This window comes from Nestor notabilis, unplaced genomic scaffold (genome assembly GCF_000696875.1).
Source record: "Nestor notabilis isolate BGI_N333 unplaced genomic scaffold, ASM69687v1 scaffold16210, whole genome shotgun sequence".
NCBI classification, from domain to species: domain Eukaryota; kingdom Metazoa; phylum Chordata; class Aves; order Psittaciformes; family Psittacidae; genus Nestor; species Nestor notabilis.
The window spans coordinates 53,184-74,932 of record NW_009910851.1 but is presented as its reverse complement, the minus strand read 5'-3'; the positions used below and the strand labels follow the sequence as shown (position 1 = coordinate 74,932).

Here is a 21,749-nt window from a genome sequence, read left to right as displayed (position 1 = left end):
TCTTTCCCTTCTGTTTATTTCATTAAAAAATAGATCAATGTATGAAGATTACTGTGTATCTTTATCTATTTATAATAGGGATGAATTTAATCTGAAGCTGACTCTTTTAAGTGATCAATGGCAAGGAGTAATTCGCCGGGCACAGCAGAGGAGGGGGATCATTGACAGCCAGATTCACCAGTGGCAACGCTATAGGGAGATGGCAGAGAAGCTGCGCAAGTGGCTGGTGGAAGTATCCTGTCAACCTGTGACTGGGCTACGCAACATTCCTATCACATTGCAGCAAGCCAGAGCACTACTGGATGAAGTGCAGGTATGTCCCATGTGAAGAAAGAGAAAAAAATCCCCACCTTTTTTACAGCCTTCATTTAAAAAAAATCTTTACAATGTATTAGGTTAAAACAATCTGCTTTGCAGAAAGTAATGTTGGATGTTTGTTCTTCTTTGGAACTGGAAGTTGGAGTTCATAAAGAACATGCAACAGAGACTTTACTGGACCCTCTTGCTTGAGGCTTATTTGAATTTGGTTTTGCTTTGTAGCTCATGTCAAACTAAACCTGTCTTGGAAAAAAAAACAATGATGTCCTGTTTGAGAAATATATTCTACCTAACCAAAAAGGATACCTTAAGTGTCCATGTTCATGTGAGATTAACAGAATCTATTTAGCAGCTTTGTGTCTTCAAGCTTTTTGGCTGGATGGTACATATGATAATAATGCTTATAAGAATAGTAGTCTCTAGAGGAACTATTTCTCTTTTACTGGGGAGAAAGAAGTCTTTCATGTCTTTATCTTGGAGAAATTTTCTAAAGGTCTGCTGCACTAAATGATTGTGAAAAGTTAGGGTAAAGCATGTGAGCAGTAGCTCCTGCTTAAGCCAAGGTACACAATCTAAGTATGGCTTGAGAAGGAATTATACGGAATTGCTAATTGCAATTGAAAATAAAAAGCTGATAGAAAACTGTTAACATTTTCAGCTTAAAGAGAAAGTTCTCCTAAGGCAGCAAGGGAGTTACATCCTCACTGTGGAAGCTGGGAAGCAACTGCTGCTCTCTGCTGACAGTGAAGCTGAGGCAGCCCTGCAGACAGAGCTTACTGAAATTCAGGAGCGCTGGAAAGTAGCTAGCACCCAGCTGGAGCAGCAAAAGAAACAGCTTGCCTTACTACTGAAAGTAAGTGTGTGATTTCTTCTGTACTTCAGAAAGTTCATGGTTTCTCACTGTAAGTCCTGATGAAGAAAAGCATTCTCAAGGGATAAGCACGCATACAGGAATTGCACATACACTACACAAATTCACAATTTCTTTTCACCACCTCTGAAACATACTTTGCAGACACCAAGGTCAGTGCAGAAGGAGAGGAGGTGCTCCAGGTGCTGGAGCAGAGATTCCTCTGCAGCCTGTGGTGCAAACCATGGTGAGGCAGGCTGTGCCCCTGCAGCCCATGGAGCAGATCTCCACCTGCAGCCTGTAGAGGACCCCACACCAGAGCAGGGGGATGCCAAAGAAAGCCATGACCCCATGGGAAGCCCACGCTGGAGGAGGCTCCAGGCGGCACTTGTGACCCTGCGGAGGACCCATGCCGGAGCAGCTTGTGCCTGAGGGACTGCACCCATGGAAGGGACTCACACAGGAACAGTTTGTATAGAACTGCAGCCTGTGAGAAGAACTCACATTGGAGTAGGTGAGGGAGGACTGTCTCTCATGAGAGGGACCTCATGCCAGAGCAGGGGAAGAGTGTGAGAAGTCCTTCCCCTGAGGAGGAATGATCGTCAGAAACAGCATGTGATGAACTGACCGCAACCTCCATTCCCTGACACTCTGTGCCACTGTGGGCAGAGGAGATAGACAAAATCAGGAGTAGAGTTAAGCCCAGGAAGGAGAGAGGAGTGGGGGAAGGCGTGTTAAGATTTGGTTTTACTTCTCATTATCCTACTCTAATTTGAATGGTAATAAATTAAATTAATTTCCCCAAGTTAGGTCTGTTTTGCCCATTACAGTCATTGGTGAGTGATCTCTCCCTTATCTCGACCCATGAGCCTTTTGTGGTATTATCTCTCCCCTGTTTAGCTGAGGAGGGGAGTGATAGAGTGGCTTTGGTGGACACTTGACATCCAGTGAGGGTCAACCCACCACAGTACTGTGTTAAAAATTAGACCTGCCTTATTCCTTCTGCATGTCAATAGCAGGATCTATCTAGCAATGCAGTAGTCTGTGTTTCCTTCCAGTGCCTTGAGTATTTACTAGTTTAGACAAACTTCTGGGATCTTGGAGGAGGGAGACCTGAACTTTATTTTGAGGTAAGCATTGTCCAGACTGCATGCTAACCTCACTTTAAGTACTAAGGATGATAAGCTGGAATTTAAATTTGGTCTGTTTGGTTTTCCCTTTTACTCATTCTAGAGAGGATAATGAAAATTGGACTTGCATGGATTAATAGAATAGGGCAAATGCCTTTAGAGTAGTTTCAACAGTCTATAGAATTATAGAATGACAGACACTTTAGGTTTGTAAATAGCAAGAATCAAAGCAGTGCAAGAATATGAAATAGTATTTTGTAAAAGTTCAGATAAGTGAATTTTTCTTCCTCTTTCAAGCTTTGTTTGTCATACCTTGGCTGCTAGTGGTGGAATTATGTCAGGATATTTTAGCCATGAAAGCTGTTACCTAGAGAGACTGAAGTTTCTGTGGTATTTTGTCTAAATGAAAATATGAAAATTTATGATTGAAGATGAGAAAGTAGGGAAATTACCACACAAATTGCATAAATCATCTCAAAGTCTTAATTACATTATGCTGCCTTGGTTGTAAATACATGATGGTTTAGTGGTCTTCTGACCAAGTTGGAAGCACAAGTGTGTATTCTAGAAGAGTATTTGTTGCATTAAGAACATCACAGACTACTGTCACATAAGGTCATATTACTTACAAAGGAGAGAAGAAAGAAGATACTAAAGAGAGGGATTTTTTTGCAAGACCTGTGATTTGTAGTTCTCTGTCGTGAAGATGATAGTGAAATACTGACACAGATTTGGAAAAAATGGAAGCAGAGAAATAGAAAGGCAGTGGTAGGAGAAGAATATCTTGAAACAGAAGACCAGGACAAACAAGTTTCATATTTTCTGGTATCCCATATCTGGCATTCTTTATGGGTTGACGGGTTTATGAGAGATCTTTCTGTCTGTGAGTACCTTTTTAATAGTCTTTAACATCCAGGTGAGGCACATAAAACTTGTCAAATGATTGGTATGGTTTGATTGCATTGGACACATTAAAAATTTTGGAAAGCGTACAAACACCAAAGCTGGGTGCAACTGCTGGAATCATGATTTAGAGGAGGTACTGCAGATACTTAAATCTGACCTGAATTTGCAGTATCCCAAACCATTTTTCTTTTCTGAAGGTTAATGCACCTGAATGGATCTTTTGTCAAAGAACAGTGGCATGTTTAATACAGGCATTCAAGAAAGGAAGTGGAAAATAATTTTGGCAGGGAGAGGCTTTTCAGAAAGAATGGAGTTGGATCTAGACAACATTGTAATAACAAGAGGTATTGGCTTGTGCATTTCTCCTAGCAGAGACCTACACACAAAAAAAATTGACAGTTGTACACATGACTCAAGCTCTGAGACTGAGTATTATTTAGAGGGGGATTTCAGGGCATGTTGTTCTTATGAAAAAATTTTCACTATTGAGTGGTTAGTTAGGCAAATCAACTGATACAAGTGTAATCCAGATCTGAATGAAATCTAACAAACATTCTGCCTTCAGGACTGGGAAAAATCTGAAAAGGGCATAGCAGACTCCCTGGAGAAGCTAAGATCATTCAAAAAAAAGCTTTCTCAGCCTTTACCAGAACACCATGATGAGCTGCATGCAGAGCAGATTCGTTGCAAGGTAAGTACTTGTTCTCTATTGACTGTTGTCTTATCTTTGCCTACCTTTGTGCAGTAACCTCTTCCATTGCTAATAGACTTCACATTACTGATTGTGCAAACCAGTTAGCCATCCCTGTAATAGACACTATCCATGTAATATTTGCTCAGCATAATGCGAATCCTTCAGGTTAAATATAGATCTGCTCAAACTGAAATCAGAATAGGGTCTAAAAAGCAGTGTAGAAGCACTAAATACTGGCATGTTTTCATTATAGAAATTCTAACTAAAAATTTAAACTCATGGTATCTAAACTGTTGGTTTATTGCTTTTTATTTGAGGAGAGATTACTGGGGAGGTCTTAGGTAATACTTCTATGCTATATTCTTTGCAGTTTAGAACTTGAAAATATTTTCAGTACAGAGAAGTCCAAGCCAATACTTGGAATTCTCAAATACCTTTGAACTTTAGAGAGATTTGAGTACTGTATTAGTTTGTGACTACTTGGTACAAGACTGACATATTCCCTATTGGGGATTTACCTCTCTAATAACTGAAAATATTGTTACATATGGAGTTGATGTTTGCTTTTTCTTTTAAATGGAGCTGAAACAGTCTACTTGAAATTGTGGGTCTGCTTCTGAGCTTTAATTAAGTGGCATAGAAATGCTTGTCTTCATGCTTCAATACATTCCAATTTTTATTTGTTAGCAAACTGGTCCTTTTTCCTTCTGAACTTCTTTTAAGGAGTTAGAGAATGCTGTTGAAGGATGGACAGATGACCTTGCACACCTCTCTTTGCTGAAGGAGTCCCTGTCTATATATATCAGTGCAGATGATATCTCAGTCCTCAGTGAACGCATAGAGCTTCTGCACAGACAGTGGGAGGAGCTGTGCCACCAGGCAAGTACTGTTACTGAGCACTGATATGAGTATGCATGCTACAAAAGTGTTGGGAGAAAAATCAAATGCACGTGTCAGCTTTTAAAAGAGATGCATGTAAGCACATGTAGGTTCAAAACAACTCTTGCTGAATCAGGGAAAACAAGTGTTGAAATGCTTCCTTTAATTATTGCTATCATTCTTAGACTTCTTGAACTTTGTCGTGGCCCTGAGGTCATATTTATGCAGCCTTGAAAAAACAACAAAGTCACACTGTGTGGTGCTGCACTGTGACATGGCAGGCTGGGGAAAACACAGTAATACAGTTTACTGTGCTTTGGTGAAGGAGCTGTGGTCAGAAAGGATGTCCCCTCCCTGTATGCATTTCTGTTAGTCTGAGGGTGACTTGCTTATCTGCAAAATGAGTCGAAGAGTATTGTTTGAATTTTCAGGTGCAGCATGCTATTAGTTTGTTTCTCTCCTCCATTTTGCACTTAGAAATCCAGGTAGTGGAGTATCTCTCACACAGCTTTTCAGATTATCCTCATGTTATTTCTGTGGTTAAGTAGAGATTGCAGTCCAGATATACCAGAGCTAACTTTGAAATAGTTATCTCATGTAAGGTACCTGTGAAGGCTTCAAAAACACCCCCACAGCAGGGGTGCTTCACAGTTAACAGCACAGAACTTGTTACAAGTGAGTTGCATTTGAATGAGCCAATGTAGATACATCTGAAACTACAGTGCAGTTACTGCTTGTATGTTTATGGTAAAGGAGGTAGACAAGTAAAAAACTTTTGTCTTAGTTTTGTGCATACTGAGTGTTTCAGGATGTAACGTAGTGCAACACTTGTTCAACCATTGCTTATTTCCGGAAAGCTGCCATGAAGTTTAGAACCGCAAAAAGGAAATGTGAGATTATATATATGCATGCCCCTGTTAAACCTAACACGGTAGTTAAAGAACACATCACTTTTGCTGATGAAAGGGAAGATGCAGTCTTCATCTCAGCTGAAATGGTGATATAAAGTCAGAAACAACACAGATTAGAATGGGGAGGAAGTAAGTAGTTGTACAAGTGTCTGAAACTGGAGAGATTACTTTGTTGCTCATGCTCTGCTGCTATTTTTATTTCAGTGTCTATCTTTGTCTGTCTGTTACTATTCATAGTCTGAGATGGTACCACTGCTATAGCAATTTCAAAGAATCATAGAATGACGAAGGTTGGAAAGGATCTTAAGGTCATCTCCAGTTTGTTTTAATGGCAAGAATGTGCCTGCAACACTTTTACAGGGCCAGAGGATTTCACACTGAGGCACAGAGTGTTTCAAGCACGTCTTAAATGCGTTTACTATTTTGTTTCTATTTACTTTCTGTAAATGTCTTAAGGTATCCTTACGTCGACAACAAGTTACTGAGAGACTGAATGAGTGGGCTGTCTTCAGTGAGAAGAATAAGGAACTCTGTGAATGGCTGACACAAATGGAAAGTAAGGTTTCTCAAAATAGTGACATCCTCATAGAAGAAATGATTGAAAAACTTAAAAAGGTATAGTGCAGCTCATATACACTTACATGCTGTTCTTTAACTGCTTACTTGGTTTGTGTTGAAAAGAGAATTAGCTCAAATGGATGTTTTGGTTTGTGCTGTTTATAAGTTCCTGTAAGACTGCGTTTCTGTTCTCTTGCTATGCAGCCTTTCCTACCTTTCTTGAGGTAGGACCTCCCAGGACACAGAAAATGAAGTGAATGCAAAGTCAGAGGCATCTGAATACTTTACTAAATGTCCTATCAGAATTGCATGTAATGAGTTTAACTATAGCAGATATGCATATATGTTTTGTTTTGGGTTGGTTTGTTTTTTTTTTTCATTTTTCTGATCATAGAATTATAGAATCACAGAATACCAGGTTGGAAGCGATCTCAAGGATCATCTGGTCCAACCTTTCTAAGCAGAGCATGACCTAGACTAGATGGTCCAGCACCTTGTCCAGCTGAATCTTAAAATTTTCCAGTGTTGGGGAATCCAGCACTTCCCTGGGGAGATTATGCCAATGACTGATTTTTCTCCTTGTGAAAAATTTTCCTCTTGTGTCCAGTTGGAATCTTCCCAGGAGTAACTTGTGCCCATTACCCCTCTTCTTTTCCATGTGACTCCTTGTAAAAAGGGAGTCTCCATCTTCTTTGTAGCTACTCTTTAAATTCTGGAACCTGGTGATAAGGTCCCCCCTGAGCCTTCTTTTCTCTAGACTCAACAAATCCAGTTCTCTCAGCCTTTCTTCGCACGGCCCAATACGGATCCCTGGGGGACCCCACTAGTGACAGTTTGCCAGCTGGAACAGGAGCTATTCACCACCACCCTCTGGTACAGCCGGTCAACCAGTTCCCCACCCACTGCACAGAGCACTTGTCAAGACTGTAATATGTCACTTATGTGATAAAGTTGTTCACAGTTACACATCTAATATTGAAGAGTTTGTCTCTATATTGAACCAATCACAAAAAAAAACAGCATTCATGCGTGTGGTTCCTTTAGTAGTGTAGAGCAGAGTATTCAGAATAAATACCCAATACCTGATTTCTCTTTATGTCCAGGATTATCAAGAGGAAATTGCGGTAGCCCAGAAGAGCAAAATCCAGCTCCAGGAAATGGGAGAGCGACTTGCTAAAGCTAGCCATGAGAGTAAGGCATCAGAGATTGAGTACAAACTTAGCAAGATCAATGACAGGTGGCAACATCTTCTAGATCTTATTGCAGCCAGGTAAACTTTGTTTCTAAGTGCTATATGGGACAGATTCATGTGCTAGATGTTATGATTCTAGAATCTTTTTATTGTCTGCCTTTTCATCATTAACTGTGAAATTAGTTTATTCTTAACAATCAAAGCATTTCTGTGAAATTCACCTTCCTGTTTTACTGTACTGTACCTGACATAATTTCTTCAAGAAGAGTAAATTTCAAAATATTATCTGCAGAAACAAAAGGATCAGTTGCAGTCAAGAGTTAGTTAGCCTTGCTCCAGTGCCATCTTACTTCAGATTAGTGCTTAAAACTAGTTGTAAGTGTAGCTTTTCTAGAAAATTCTTGGCAGAGGAATCAAAACAGTTTATTTGTACTTTTGGATTTGGAGAAAAGCAGTTCCTGAACTAAGTCTTAGGTTTTCTGCCTGATACTTTTTCACTGATGAGTAGAGTAACTTCAGGTAGATACGTGCACATTGGGGTTTGCTTCTTTTTACTCAAGGTCAAAAATGTAAGAGCAATTTTCATAACTTAAAGAAATACATGATTGTTGCATGATACGTGAAGAAACTGCTTTATTTGTTTCAGTACTTTCTGATGAGCTTTGCTACAGCCGCCCTCCCATTACTGACAATAATTTTGTCACAATTTTGCACTTCATAAAATGTACAAATACTTTATATTTCTGTGATGTAAGGTCATATGAATTAGTAGTAATTTAGTCCTGTCAGCAGCAAAAGGGGTTTTTTAGTTTCAACATCTATTTTCATCCATTCTTTTTTCATACACTTTTATTGCATTCCTGTTCTGAAATCTGTAAGCATGGGAGCAGTAAATTTTGTGTAAGCAGAAGCATTCTGGTGGCTCCATCTCCTTTTATAGAGGTTCATTTTAAAGTAATGAACTCTGTATATTTCTTACGGTACAATTAAGTCAGGAAGTGGTGTGTTACAGTCATGGAGCCTGCTGGTTTTAGAGGAAGTGATACATCACCAGTTGTTGAACATAAAGTATACTTGCCATATCTTTGTGTTTGTCTTTTGAAACACCTACTCGGGCAAATGTTCAAATAATGCATTCAGGAAGTTTCCAGTAAAAAGTGACTGCCTTCAGAAACTGCAAAACATACCTTTAAAAGATTTGTGTTGTCTATCCAGCATTAGATGTTAGTGTTCTCCCTAGGGACAGGTAAGGATTATGGATTTTGTATAATTCTTGAGGTGTAGAGATATAAACTGCAATATTATACACCCAAATTTTCTCGTTTCTGTTATCATGAATCAGGGTGTCAAGTCCTAGTTCTAAACTACTTTATGCAAAATATTTATTTACTTTCATTTCCAGATCATTTCAACATAGCCGTCTCAACTAGCATGCTTAGCACTACTGTATGCAGTTAAACATATAACCCTTTCCATTCCAGTGCTTACTGAAGTGAAAAAAAAAAAAAACCTGCAAAGTTTGAACATTGCTTTGCTGAAGTTGGGAAGTAAATGGTGGAGAGGTTTTATGCTACGTTGTGGAAATTTTGCTAGTTCAGCCATAACTTAGGCTAAAAGCCCAAGTTTTTGATTAATATATGTACAAAGTACAGATACGATGTCTAATTCCCACTGGACAAAATGGTTTGCATCCCCCAAGACAATTTTTAGAAGGCTTCAGAGACTCTTTAGAATATGTTGTTATACGTGTGTTCCTGCTACAATATTTGGAGTTTGGAATGTATCATATAACATGATTCTGGCTGCACTCAGCAGTAAATGCAGTTTAATTGTTCTGGTGTTGAGAATAAAATGCATCTTTTCATATTCTGGATCCCTGACAGCATTAATAAATTATTAGAGTCTGTGTGCTTTTCTGCAAAGCTACAGTCGTTCCTTGCTGAGAGCATTTTTCTTAGTGGTTTGTTTCCTACAGCTGTGAATGAATAGGAAGTTCTCTGTGAAAATGCTTTAGTAATGCAGGATGGTAATATGCATCCAGTCTGAATATTTACCTGTTGATTTTACGCTCTGCAGTGAAACTTCTTCGTTCATTTGTATTAAGCCTCTCCCATTTTTTTCTCATTCTGTTTCCTTACCCACTCTTTTAAATTGCCTCTCTATTCTGAGGTCTGTAACTGCAGAAGAGAGAGATACAGAAAGGTAGCTGTATCAGAGACTTCTGTTTCTGTATCAGAGACTTCTGTTTCTGTCCTTCTAGAACATGTTCATCCTTTCAGATGAATTTTTCTGATGTGCCACTCCAGTGCAAAAAATGTTACAGATGTTTACAGCCAGGAAGCAGTGCTACTGCTGCAACTGATCAGGCTTTGCAAAGAAGGTTTTGTTGTATGCATTTTCATCCCTTCCCCTAGCACTTACGGTCCACATTCCTGGAGGTCAAGTATGGCACATGTTGATGAATGCAAGTTTTATTTAGAAACATGACCACTTGTCACCATTCAGTCTCATGTTATCAAGCAACGGCTGCTAGCATTTGTTTGGTGTGCAACATTTTCTGTACAGTACTCACCAGCAAAGAGAACTGTGGTCCCTTTCTTCCCCCCGCCCAAAGTAGAGTGTTTACAGGCTTTTGGAGTGGAAGTTCTTCTTTTTAATGCTGGAAAATTTCATGGTGGTGGCAGATGACTTACATGCTGTGAAGATGGCAGAGGACAACAGTGTGGATTCAGATCTCCCAGACTGTAATTGTGATACTACGAGGCAGGCAGCTATTTTTATTTCCTTTTGATTGATACGGTTCTTTCTTAAAGTCTTGTCTTGCTGGGAAACTAATTGAAATATTGATATGTAAAAATCACTCCTTAGCTGGAAATTACTGGTTTCTGTTCAGTTTAGAAACAGGTGACAGTGATACCAGCATACTTTGTTTTGTAGCTGGTACTTTTGGATCCCAGAATAATTCTTTGTTACTGATGCAGACTTAGAACTAGTAAAATGTCTTAGCTGTATGAAGGAAACTGTAGCCTGGTTTTACTGGTATTTTTAAATACAAGAGCATGCACACACAAGAGAAAGCAGATTTTGTATTTGCTCACTGTGTCATCAAAGGAGCATGGCTATAACAAAAGGCAGAGAAGGATACGGGCTGTAAAGAAAGTATTTCAAACAACTTATCAAAGCTTCTCTCTCCTTTAAACATTAATGATTGTTTTGTAACTGCATGTAATACTTGAACTCAGCCTGCATCTCCTGGATTTTTGATTCAGATTCTCTTTTTCCCTCTTCACATTATCCTTTCTAGAAGTTTTGTGGTTGTTTTTTACACTTCTAGCAATTTACTCCTTGAAAGGGAAACTGTGATCTGAAGAGCAAATATAACTCATATTACTAGTGTGCTGCTACATAGTAGTACTGCACTTTGGACAATAATTCTTTTTAGTCATAAAAATACATTTTTAAACTGATATTTGTAAAAACTTTTTTTCTTAGTGTACTGTTTTTCACTGTTTCATAGAGTGTTTCTTGAAACTTTGTCTCCAGTTCCAAATAGACATTTAAAAAAAGAATAATTCTGCTTTCTCCTGGCTTTGTGCAGACTTAGCTAACATGCTCTTACTGGCTTTTTTTGTGTTGCTTTTAAAGTTTAATATTAGTAACCAGCTGTCTAAATGACTAATGCAGTAGCTATGAGTTCTATATGATGCATTGTTATGTATTTACAGGATTGTTCCTGTTTAGGTTTAAGTAGTATCTAAGGCTGTCTTATTTAGAACTAGTTGATTTAAGCTATTTGTTCTTAATTTCAGCTCGAAGTTGTTCTCCCACTGCCTTTTCTAATTGTAAAATAGACATTTTAAAGTTATTACTTGCTTGGGGAAACAGAAGTACAGTAATTGGAACACAGAAACGTAACCTCATTCAAATTTTCAGATGAATTTTTGTCAGAAAACCGTAAAGCCAAATAATTGAATTCTGCAGTATTTTCTTCTGAGAGTCTTAAGTATTAGTAAAATGTGACAAGACTGATGTGTGTGTGTTACATAAAAAACAACCTTTAAAATAACCATGTCATGGCTCCAACCCTTTTATTTCAACGCAGAATATTTATTATCAAGGAGAAGAGTTGTCTCAGGTCTCTTGCAGCAACATGCATAGTGGTGCAACAAAAGCGTGACTATTGGATTATTATAATTATTGGATTAATTAGATGTTTAAACATAATCTTGTAAATAAAATCTCAAAAGGTCAAAATTACAGTTGGCTACTGATACCATGTACTTGAATGAGCCAAATTATAAACCTTTCAAGTCTCTAAGCAGAGCTTTTAGTTTCATTAGATCTCAGGTCCTGCCATTGCATGGTAATACAGGATTTTGAGCTGTTATATTTGTGGCAAATACATTATAGAATTGTTTGTAATCAGGCATGGTATTTAAGGTGATGAAGAGCATGGGCATCTGCCTGCTAAAATTAAGAAGAAAAACTCAGAGATTTGTTCACAGATACATTTTCAGAGCAACTAGAGGCACAACATTGTATTGCACTTCAGGCAAAACCCAGCCCAGCATTCTCCAAAAAGCACTTGTTTATTTGCTTCTATTTGTACCATGGGCAAGGAACCCGTTATGTTACACTCCATACAAAAAAAGAACAGGATTAACTGTAAATGTAGCAGCGGGCAGAAATGGAGTCACCCTTTTTCCTTTTTTTTTTTTTCGGAGGGGGGAGGGTTGGGGGGGAAGGGGAGGGGTTGCTTGTTTTTTTGTTTTTGTTTTTTTAATCTTTTGGAATTTAGGTGTATGGAATTGCAACAGTTTGGCAGGAGGGCAGGTTTAGCAGTAGGTTTTGGTTTTGGTTGTATTGTTCTTTTAGTATGTCATGCTTTTTGTCTGTTTTCTCTCTTGAGTAACTTAGGTCATGTGACTGAAAATATCTCTATTTGGGCTGGGGTTGTTTTTTTGCTCTGGCAGAGATGTATTCCTGTGCAGTCTGCCTGAGGCAAAGAGGGCACTTTGTAAATGACTGGCCCTTTATCAGGTGTTGCAGACAAAATACATTATAAAATCTGACACAGAAGTTAGTATACAACGCAACTGCAAACAAGAAAAACCTGGTCCACACCTTGGGCTTGCAGATGATAGAGTGACATTGTTTCTACACAGGGTTGAGGTGACTCATTGTTCCCTTTTCCTCTCCAGCATGCCCTCAAAGGATCAGCAGCATCCAGCTTTAAAAAATTTAAGCAGAAAATTGACAGGATTTCACTCATTTTAATTAACGTCAGAGACTGAAAAGCTATAGTGAGTTCAAGAAGAGTGGTAATCAGCCTCCTTGCTCCCCCGATGACCAAGTTTTAATTGATCCAAACCAACAAAGCACTGTATGTACAACCATAGGTGACGAGGAGATGGTGTCCCCAGACATCAGTTGTTTTCCTAGTATCTCTCCAAGGCTAAACACATAGCTGTGTTTTGTGATAACCTCTTGACGGGGACTGGGGTAGTGTTTCAGCATGACTGTGTTGACTTCAGTCCCCTCCTAGCCAGATTTTCAGATTGCCCAGATTTTTTCCAATTACCAAGATTTTTTTTCAGATTACAACCCTTTAGCTGTTGGTCATGAGACTCTGGGAAGGAAGATGCATTGGAACTGGTCTTAAGCATGTTTGGTTTTACTATCTGTGATCTAAAGAGAGGGCTAGAAAGAGACAAAAACGTTGAAAAAATTTAACTTTTAAGTTTTTTAAGTTGATGCTAAGATCTTTGCATTTCTCCTTAGTCAGAAAATGACACCCCTGTTAGACTCTTAATGGTCAACTGCAACTGTGGATATAAATATGGAAACACTTGATAATTTTGCTGGTTAGTTTTACAGAAAAAATGTGAATTGCTCTGTTTGAATTATGGGATAGTTAGGTGACATTTTGTTTGTTTGACAAATCTAGAAGTCCTGTGTTTTTCAACCTGATTTAGTCAATCTCTTCCTAGCTGCACTCATCTCTTAAAGCTTTCTGATATTGAAACACTTATGTGGAAGAGCAGTAGAAGCATAAAATGGAATCTTACTCAAAATTGTTTGTGATACTACATGAATAGAGAAGAAAAAGAAAAAGGCTTAGAAGCAATTTGTTTCCACTAATGTATCTTATATTATGTGGAGATAGGAATAAAGGAATTACTGACAGACATTTTTGCAGTTGAAACAGTCTGAAGGAAAAAATGTTGAGATAGTATGAAGGTCTAGTAAATGTTTCCTCACTCTCTAAGCTTAATGTTCGCTTGAATAGAAAACCCCCACTATTTAATTTTTCCTGGCCATTCCAGTTGCTGGGTCAGGCTGTCAAGAAAAATACTACTTAGAAGTCACCATGTAGTTACATTCCAATTTTCAATTAAATCTGAAGAAGTCCATTAAGACCAAGAACAACTTAAAACATCCCTTGAGATTCAGGATTTCTCACTAAGTACTTAGCTGGATTTCTCTCTCTAAAACTTATTTATTCAAAGACCAAGTCTTCTCGCTTGAACAGTTTGTCCACAGATGTGGTAGATGCCCCAATTCAAGGTCAAGTCGCACAGGGCTCTGAGCAACCTGATCTAGTTGAAGATGTCCCTGCTCACTGCAAAGTTTTACTAGATGACCTTTAAAGGTCCCTTCCAACCCAAAATATTCTATGATATGTAGTTCAATGCTTAGAAATCACTGGAGTGAAAAAGGCCTTTTCACTGAGTGCACTCTACCGCTAGTACTGGTTAAATGGATAAGATACTTGTAGTTTAAGAAGAACTTTTGTCATCTGTTGGTTAAATAAACAATTAAATTACTTAGATTATTTTGGGGGTTTGGTGTGAGTTCATTAAAAAAATTTTCCTTTCTTAACAAACATTTAACTCAACTGGTAAAGGTACAGAAGTTTTGAAAATGTTTTCTGGTATTAGTAAGCTCTTAATTTTTCTTAACCAGAACCTATGCTTGCAGGACTGTTTGTACATATAACGTACTTTTGTTACATATTAAAGGAAGACTTCAGAACAGAACTTGCCATCTAAGTTAAGTTTCTCTGAAAACTAGAAACGCTTGATGTGGAATTTCTCCTTCAGGGTGTACTTATGCTGCTGTTTCTTTTACTTTTCAGGATAAAGAAGTTGAAGGAGACCCTGGTTGCAGTACAGCAGCTGGATAAAAATATGAATAGCCTGAGGTCATGGCTTGCCCACATTGAATCAGAGCTATCCAAACCTATCGTCTATGAAACTTGTGACTCTGAAGAGATACAAAGGAAGCTAAATGAACAGCAGGTAAAATACAACACACTTATAAGGTGCGCGATGACATAGGGAGAACCAAAGTAGAGTGTCCTTGAGCTGCCCATACCCAGCTCAATGCCGATAGAGCATGAGGCAAAGTGTTTTAATATCAAGGCAAGTGGTACTTACTGTGTCACTTATAGAGCCTTCTGCTGGCTTTGACATCGAATCCACCAGGAGCTGATTGACCTTTCCGAGAAAGGTAAGGCACCCAGAGATATAACCTGAACGATTTATTGCAATTGTTTTTCCTTTGGGGTTTGCAGTTTTTGTTTGTTTGAATTGTCTGTTCCCAGAGGCAAAACTGACACCTATTAGGCCTTGCAAATTTTGCACATGCTTGAAAATGACTATTTTTAGCAACCTTTCTAACTCAGTTTTATTTTGCAGCTTGTTTGAGATTCACTTTGCACGCAAAGATGCATGAGCTATACATGTGAAGTTAAAATTGATTGGTTTATAGCACACAAAAGCCTTTATGCAATGCTAGAACAAAATAGTCAACATGGGCAGAAGATGTTAAGGCAGCCAGGTTTTGGCATTAAAACTAGTGTTACTCCTAAGAAGATTTACTGTACTTTCTCTTTCCTGTTCCACTTCTCTCCTCAGTGCGTTTTTACCTAGAAGCACATTGCTGGGGAGGACTGTTGTTCTGTTGTGTTCCTGTCGGCTATTGGCAAAGATACCATCCTGGTGCATCAGTGCAGATTGGTTAGATGCTCTCCTGAGTTCTTTCTGCAGAGGAGAAAGAAATGTGTGGGAAGAGGAGTGCCAGAATATTGTGGGGATAATTAATTTATGAAGTGTACAAGCTGACATTTAGTTCTTTTTAAGCTAAGTGTGAGACCAAAACCCAAGAACCCCCTCAGAGTTCTCACCAGCACCCAAACTGGTTTGGTACATGGCTGTGTAGAATTGCTTATTAATATTATATATATCTAATTTACAAGGGGATAATAATTTATAACACAAAAGCCTCACTAATGAGTGGTAGTTTTGAGAGAGTGAAGTGCTGGGTAGGGCTAAACATTACTATGAACAAGGTAGATTTTTTATCAACTTGAGATTTTTTAGTAGCATCCCTATGCTGGCATTCCACAGTTTGTTAAACCCACTTCTTACAGGACTTACTCTGAGCACAGGGACCGGTGAATCTCTGCCTTCTGCTGCTGCCTTTTGGTGATCCACACACAGTGACAGTGTGCAGTAATACTCCATAGAAGTGGGAGCAGTTTAATTTGAACTCCAAAGAGGAGGAATAGAGGTGAATCTTATCCTGGGAGGATTCCGTGTTTGGAAACGTGATGATAATTTGATTTGATAACACTGCAAGCCATTATTATTCTAATAATTAAGAAACTCCATCCACCTTCAATATATGGCAACCAGTAGTTTTTATTAGTTGGAAGCTCCATCACTATCCACCACGTCAGAAGGCCAGTATATTGGCCATCTTCTCAATTATTTTGTCCCTCTTTTGTCTGTCTTTAGTGATCTTACGGTTTTTTTCCATGTTTGATCTTCCATTGATGTCCTGCTTAGTACTGCTACCAGTTGTTCCTATGCAAGATTATGTTAAAATATTATGCTGTGAAAGAGGACGACCAAGTTCCATTCTGTATCTCCATTACCTACTTCTCAGCATCTACTTCAGCCAAGAATCAGCTTTGCAGATTGCTGGTCTCTGTAGTGAAATGAAAGATACAATTAAAGCTAGATATTCTGGGGGAAGTAGGGTAACTTCACTGCAGTATTTCTCTAAGGTCACAAACTGCATTTCAAGGTTTACTTGTTTGTTTACTTCTCAGTCTGCTACCACTTGAAATGGGTAGAAAAGAGTGTTTCCTTTTGGGTTAATAAAGGAAAATACCCCTGTATGTTGGTGACAGCAGTGCATAAAAGTGATGTTCCTTTGTGAACTGACTCAATGGCTAAATGTTCTCTAACAGAAAATTTTAAAATCTGGGAAAGAAATAGAAGGCTATGAAGAAAAAAAAATAAACCACCTTGTAGATATTGCTTGTAGAAAGGTTCTGTAGGTGAATAAAGAAGTTTAAACCTTAGGAATCCTCAGGATCACCAACCAGCAGTTCTGATTACTGCTCTGCTCCAGAACAGCAGAGAGGAGATTGTGTTACCTGAACTTGCTTAACCTCAAGTCTCATAGCTGTCTGGAGTGTGTGTTTCACACAGTATTGCATCTGTTTATAGTATCTACCCTTATATATCTGCCCTACTTCAGCATGGGTAGAAAGAAGAATAAGCATTTGGACATCATGATGAAGGAATATTTTTCAAGGCAAGTGAAAGCGAAAGGGCCAGTGCTGAGGAAGAAAACATTGTGATTTTCCACTTGATGGTCTCATATAGATGTTCGCAAAATAGCCTTCTGTTTCATGCATAAGAAGGGGGAAGTAAATTACTTCATTGAATGCGACCTCAGTTATTACAAACAACCAAATCAGATGGTGGATACAAGTTGACCTTGCTCGATTTCAAACTTGCTGAGGTTTTTAGATTCTATGTTTATATCCCATTTCCTGCTGGAAGGTATTTCCAGAACATCATATTAATCGTTGTAAGAGAAGTTCTCTAGTTAGATCTTAAATGGATGTAGTAGACACAATATATTGACACTATATTTCCCTTTGCATGTTATAGTTGACTTCACTAGCAAAATTATAAAAAGCAGTTTATCTCTACTCATCCTCAAGCTGCCAAGTTCTTGTTCTCCAAAATAAACTTCCACATCTCTAACTGCCCTAATAGTTCTTTTCTTCACCTGAATCAGAAGTGAACATAGTATTCCAGATGCAATATATCACTTTCTGGTGTAGTCACATTAGTGCTTCTTTGTTACTATTGGAATTATGTTGTCTTGGCTTTGTTATTGTCCATCCTGATTTTTCTAATATTCTGATGATTTACTGCAAATGTAGGCAGAAGTCAAGCAGGGTTTCTTTTCCTCGCACTCCACCAACAGCAATAGCTGATTATTTCTGTGGCTTATCTTAACTTGAACCTGTAGTTCAAAACTGAAGCTGAAACACTGCTTCAAGAGGAAAGATTGTCATCAGTGTGGAACAAGCAATTGCAACCAAGAAACTGACAGAAAGACTAATACTGATCATACATAAGTGCTAAGACAGTGTAAGTGCATTTTCTGAAGCTGTCCTGAATTTTCCTTTTCCATTTCCAATGAAAATGCCATAGAATTGGAATGTTTGAGGAAGAAATATTTCCTAGTAGGGGTGCACTGTTCAGCACGTGCTGCTGCCAATTTACAAGTCAAACATGTCACTTTGAGGCTAGTTTACAAAGGATACCTCCGCTAAACCCTTCCAGTAGATAAAAATGTATTTTCTTGTCACACTTCTCTTACTAACTTCTGCTTTATGTTCTCCGTGGTAATGGGAAAGGGCTGGGAATAATTCCACCATTTATTGATGATGGTGATTAAATGTGTGTGAAAGATGCTCAGCTGAGCATGCAGAGCTCTGGCTGTTTGTCCCAGGCAATGGTTTGGTGTTCATAGTCCCTGGGAGAGCTATGCATGCTGCCAGGTTCTCCTGGCCTCGTTGATAACATCGCAACATCACTTGCATAGATGCAGTGTCTTAATAGGTATTCATTGGATGTTTTTCTCCTGTTTGCAAGCTTATTAATTTTTTTTTTAATAAGTAGAAGAGAAATGCATTTGTATTTTTACATGTTTTGCAATTTCTTTTAAGAATTAATTCTCCACCTGCAGGAACTTCAGAAGGACATAGAGAAACACAGCACCGGAGTGGCATCTGTTCTCAATCTAAGTGAAGTGCTCCTTCATGACTGTGATGCTTGTGCCACAGAAGCAGAGTGTGACTCTATACAGCAGGCTACACGCAATCTGGACAGAAGGTGGAGGAATATTTGTGCAATGTCAATGGAAAGGCGACTTAAGTAAGTCTAAAATTAATGCAAATTAATATTTCTTTTCACAGACACAAATACAGGATGAGTTGCAGTATGGAATAAAAGGGTGTAGGGGGTCATAAAAAGTTCATACAGTGAATAAAAAACAATAGCTGGGTGATTTTGACAGACATAATAATGTAGGCAACATTGGGCCAATGCTTTCTACTCTGTGCTGACCAGTAATAATACATACAACTGTTTGAACTGTATTTATGAAGATCTTTCCTGTGTCTTTTTAAGTTATGAGTCTGGTTTCTGTAATGTTTACACAGTCATATCAAGAACTCTAGGTAAAGGTAATGATTTTTCAAAATGCTGAATTGAACTTTGTATGATACTTGGTTTTGTGGGATATTCGTAACGTATATAGTAAAATCTTTTTTATGAAAAAAAAGTCAAGTCGTGCTGCTCTATAGTCACAGATTGCTATCTTTAAGAATTTTATACTATTGCCATAGTAATTCTTGTACAGTGTATATATATATAAAATTCAGCTTATATGTTTTATCTTTGACAGTCTGTCTTGAAAATATACAGGCTCTTCATACTTTTGTGTCTAGCAAATTAATTCAGAACTATTTTAAGCTAATGTGGAACTTTACATTGAACTCTGTTTTACTTTTTTGCGATGTACACATTTATGCTATTAGTAGATTTGTACCAGTAAGTTAACTGAGCTGTCAGTATTTAGGATCTTTATGTCAAGCTTCAGATTAAAAAAACTGTTATCAACAAAGCATAAATTTTGCATACATCAGGTCCTTTTCAGACCTGTATATCTAGGATTTCATAGAATCATAGAATAGTTAGCATTGGAAAGGACCTTAACATAATCTAGTTCCAACCCCCCTGCCATGGACAGGGAAACCACATACTAAACCACGTCACCCAAGACTCCATCCAACATGGCCTTGAACACTGCCAGGGATGGAGAAAGGGAGATTTGGGAAAGACGTATTGTGTATGTCAGGAGAGACAAAGTTCTGCTGCAATACAACCTGTTTTGAAAAAGATCTTGTTCTTTTGAATCAAGTGGTGTTGAAGTTCTCAGGATTTTACAGTCTCAGTATTAAGCTACTTTGATTTCAGAATCAAGAGTCAGCCACTATTATTACATATTCAACTGCAGTAAAATTGGGCTTTTAAAATGTTGGAATAACTTTTAACTTCTTATTTTTGAATAAAAATATGTTTACAGTACATATTGAGAGAGAGCTTTTTATTATTGTTGGCAAATGCAAAAAAATGTGTCTCTTTACAATGCAGAATGACTGACAACTTTAAAATATATGCTGTAAGAAAAAGTTCTGCAGTTGAAAGTAGTGTAGAATTTCTAATCTCTAAAATACTAAATAGGTACCTACACTGGGACTGTATTTCAGCAGTTATTTAGCATGTGCTCAGATTTTTAGAGCTCCTATTACATACTTATAACTTTCTTTTTATACTGATTCCAAAATTAGATGCATTTTAAGAAAGCACCATCATCTTAATCTAGCTTGGCCTGGAATGAGCCAGCCTTCCCTGTGGTCTGTTTATCAGCCTGGCTGGCTGAGTAAGATCAAGAGCCCACTATTGTCTGGTGCAGTGCTAGTTTGCTGTTGTAGATGTTAAAGTTTTGTAGGTCAGCTGCCCTTCAGTCCGAGCGTTCCCTAATTTTCCATTATCTATTGCAGAATTGAAGAGACATGGCGGCTATGGCAAAAGTTTTTGGATGATTACTCTAGATTTGAAGACTGGCTAAAAATCTCTGAGAGGACAGCTGCTTTCCCAAGCTCCTCTGGTGTGCTTTACACGGTTGCTAAGGAAGAACTCAAGAAATTTGAGGTGATTTATAATAGTCGAAATTTAATATCTACTGATCACATTGCAGCAGCCAGCTGGTGTTCTTCCTTCCCATCCACAAGTCACTAAACAGAGACACTGTATTAATATAGTTCAGTTGGTGATTTTGTAGCTACCTTCAGTGGCAGGTTCCTACGATGAAAAAACAGTGGAAGGTGGCAACTGAAAATGCTAATAATCCACTCTTAGTTGTTGTTTGTTCACTAAAGTTAGATTTCTCACCTCTTTTATTTCTGCAACTTCTAAATATGTCCAGTCAGTAGGTGCTCCAGAGCCTTCATAAATCTCCCTTTACCAAGTACCTCTTCAAATGCATGCTACACGTTTTAGCTTATGCTTTGATTTTAAACCTCCTCTTCTTTCTGGAATTCTCTGAAACCAGCCCTCTGAACTCTTTTTGTACAATATCCCCATTTTAGATCCTTATACCCAAAATTTAAGTTCATGCAAGTATTGTTATGTGTCCACATGGTGTCCCCTGTGACTTAAAAATTAAGTGCATTCTTCAAAACTGACGAGCTGTCACTTCACTCAATGCTCGAGAGTTTGTTACATAACCTCACTGTGTCTATTACAATGTGATGGCTTGTCTCATAATTACAATGTGTAGTTACAGCATATACCTGTGTGTAAAGCAGACACACATGACATACAGCTAGTCACAGGTGAAAATAAAAATAATTTGCTCAGTTTCATATTTGCAAGGAGCATATCAAGATGAGAGAGGAAAATAGTTTTGAGGAAAGAGAACAAATTGTTAAGGCAATTCTGTAAACAGGTGCTGTGAAGTATTTGCTGTGCAGAAGAAATGCAAATTTTAAACAATGTCTGAGATCAGGTAATACTTTTCAGTTTAATAATTAATTCAAAACCATAAACTGTGAAGTGCTGATTCAGGTTTTATAATTGACACATTTCTGAATGTACTGGTCAGGTTTTGTTGTTAAACACTGCCAGACTTCATTATGGTGAGGTAGGTTGCCATAGTATAAAAATGTTTGCTTCCCAGACACAAGTACTCTACTTCAGACCTCCTTCCCATTATCCCTTTATTCAGTGGTCAGGATCTAAGTCTGTTTAGTGAATCTCTGTATGAGAAACAGTACCAAACATGTCTTTGCTGTCTGATTTTTATTGATGTGACTTTACCCCAACTCTGTTTCATTGAGCTTCAGCATTTACGGTCATATTCCCTCTCCTGC

General features: G+C 38.2%; 1 protein-coding gene across 1 annotated transcript in view; it reads left to right on the top strand.

Moving 5' to 3' along the window:
* Window positions 1–21,749, top strand: part of LOC104403706 (nesprin-1-like) — a gene marked incomplete at its 5' end in the record, with an annotated part of 103,455 nt that overhangs the window by 58,116 nt on the left and 23,590 nt on the right. Inside the window, 9 exons of the mRNA XM_010011945.1 lie at window positions 79–313; window positions 977–1,171; window positions 3,770–3,895; window positions 4,622–4,777; window positions 6,145–6,303; window positions 7,350–7,516; window positions 14,577–14,739; window positions 18,500–18,687; window positions 20,379–20,529. Coding sequence (XP_010010247.1) covers window positions 79–313; window positions 977–1,171; window positions 3,770–3,895; window positions 4,622–4,777; window positions 6,145–6,303; window positions 7,350–7,516; window positions 14,577–14,739; window positions 18,500–18,687; window positions 20,379–20,529 — 1,540 coding nt within the window. The remainder of the gene's footprint in view (window positions 1–78; window positions 314–976; window positions 1,172–3,769; window positions 3,896–4,621; window positions 4,778–6,144; window positions 6,304–7,349; window positions 7,517–14,576; window positions 14,740–18,499; window positions 18,688–20,378; window positions 20,530–21,749) is intronic.